Source organism: Trichechus manatus, unplaced genomic scaffold (genome assembly GCF_000243295.1).
Source record: "Trichechus manatus latirostris isolate Lorelei unplaced genomic scaffold, TriManLat1.0 scaffold00128, whole genome shotgun sequence".
Lineage (NCBI taxonomy): Eukaryota > Metazoa > Chordata > Mammalia > Sirenia > Trichechidae > Trichechus > Trichechus manatus.
Window position 1 is genome coordinate 1,557,099 of NW_004444064.1, and position 1,246 is coordinate 1,558,344.

At 56.5% G+C, this 1,246-nt stretch overlaps 1 protein-coding gene across 1 annotated transcript in view; it reads left to right on the plus strand.

The window, feature by feature from the left end:
* The window catches only part of OBSCN (obscurin, cytoskeletal calmodulin and titin-interacting RhoGEF), a 172,404-nt gene that overhangs the window by 139,475 nt on the left and 31,683 nt on the right, over window positions 1-1,246 (plus strand). Inside the window, 2 exon segments of the mRNA XM_012557952.1 lie at window positions 589-756; window positions 1,109-1,211. Coding sequence (XP_012413406.1) covers window positions 589-756; window positions 1,109-1,211 — 271 coding nt within the window.

Consider the following 1,246-nt stretch of genomic DNA (forward strand, 5'->3'; position numbering starts at 1 on the left):
ACTTTATTAGCCATGAATGCCTCCTTATACAGACTTTCTAAAATTTACATTCTAAAAGGTAAATGCCTTTGCTCAGAGGATCCAGATTGTCCAGGAATGTGAGAAATTCATGGATAATGGATTTCTAACAGTGAGATGAAGACTTAAGAATTGGCCGTGAGATCAGCAATGTGGCTGTCATTGATGACTTTGACAGGAGAGGGTCAAGGGAAGTGGGAATGGGTTTAAGAGAGCTCCTGCCTTTGCTAGTGACTGAATCAGGAAGTGACCCTCCTTGGGGGGGAAGACCCCACTTTGCAGAGGTCGCAGAGGTCTGGGGAACAGGGAGGTGTGGCTCAGTGTGGCTTTTCTTCCAGGGACTCAAGGTCAGACTGGCACAATGGACACCAGCCCTCTGCTGGTCAGCCCCCTAAAGCTGATATGGGTTATATTGGCACTTCTGCAGCCTGCTCAGGGCGGTGGCCTCTGTCACTTCCACTCCCTGTGATCCCTGTCCCTGACAGAGGTGGCCTCCTGGGATGCACTGTGCACTGGTGAGCCCTTTTCCGCCCCACCCCACTCTGTGATGACTACATTCCTCCTGTCCAGATGGGAAGCCGGTGGAGGTGGACCCTCACCACATCCTCATTGAAGACCCTGATGGCTCATGCTCCCTCATCTTGGACAACCTTACCGGCATGGACTCGGGCCAGTACATGTGCTTCGCGGCAAGTGCTGCTGGCAATGCCAGCACCCTGGGAAAGATCCTGGTGCAAGGTGAGCCCAGGGAGGCCCACCTGAGGGCCACCATGGTGGGGTGGGGTCTCTGTTTGCAGTTGGGCTGGGGCCACCCCAACTCCATCAACAACCTGGTGGTCCCTTCTAATGAATGGAGCATACAGATGAGGCTGGCAGGGGGAGCCAACGGGTGTGGGTATGATAGTCCAGAGGGGTGAGGCGGGGGTGGTGGCTCCAGACATCTGACCATGGTCTGGTGGAGACGGGCCAGGCCAGAACACTTATTGCTGCTACGGCTCACTGAAGGTCTGGAAGGGGCCGGGATGGGGGGACCCTGGCCCTCAGCTGCCCTGTACCCACCCCATCAGCACGCCTTTCTCTTGGCCTGCAGTCCCCCCACGGTTTGTGAACAAAGTCCGCGCTGCCCCCTTTGTCGAAGGAGAAGACGCCCAGTTCACCTGCACCATCGAAGGTGCCCCGTATCCTCAGATCAGGTAGGAGACCCGGGGCAGCACCTGGCTGCAGTGGA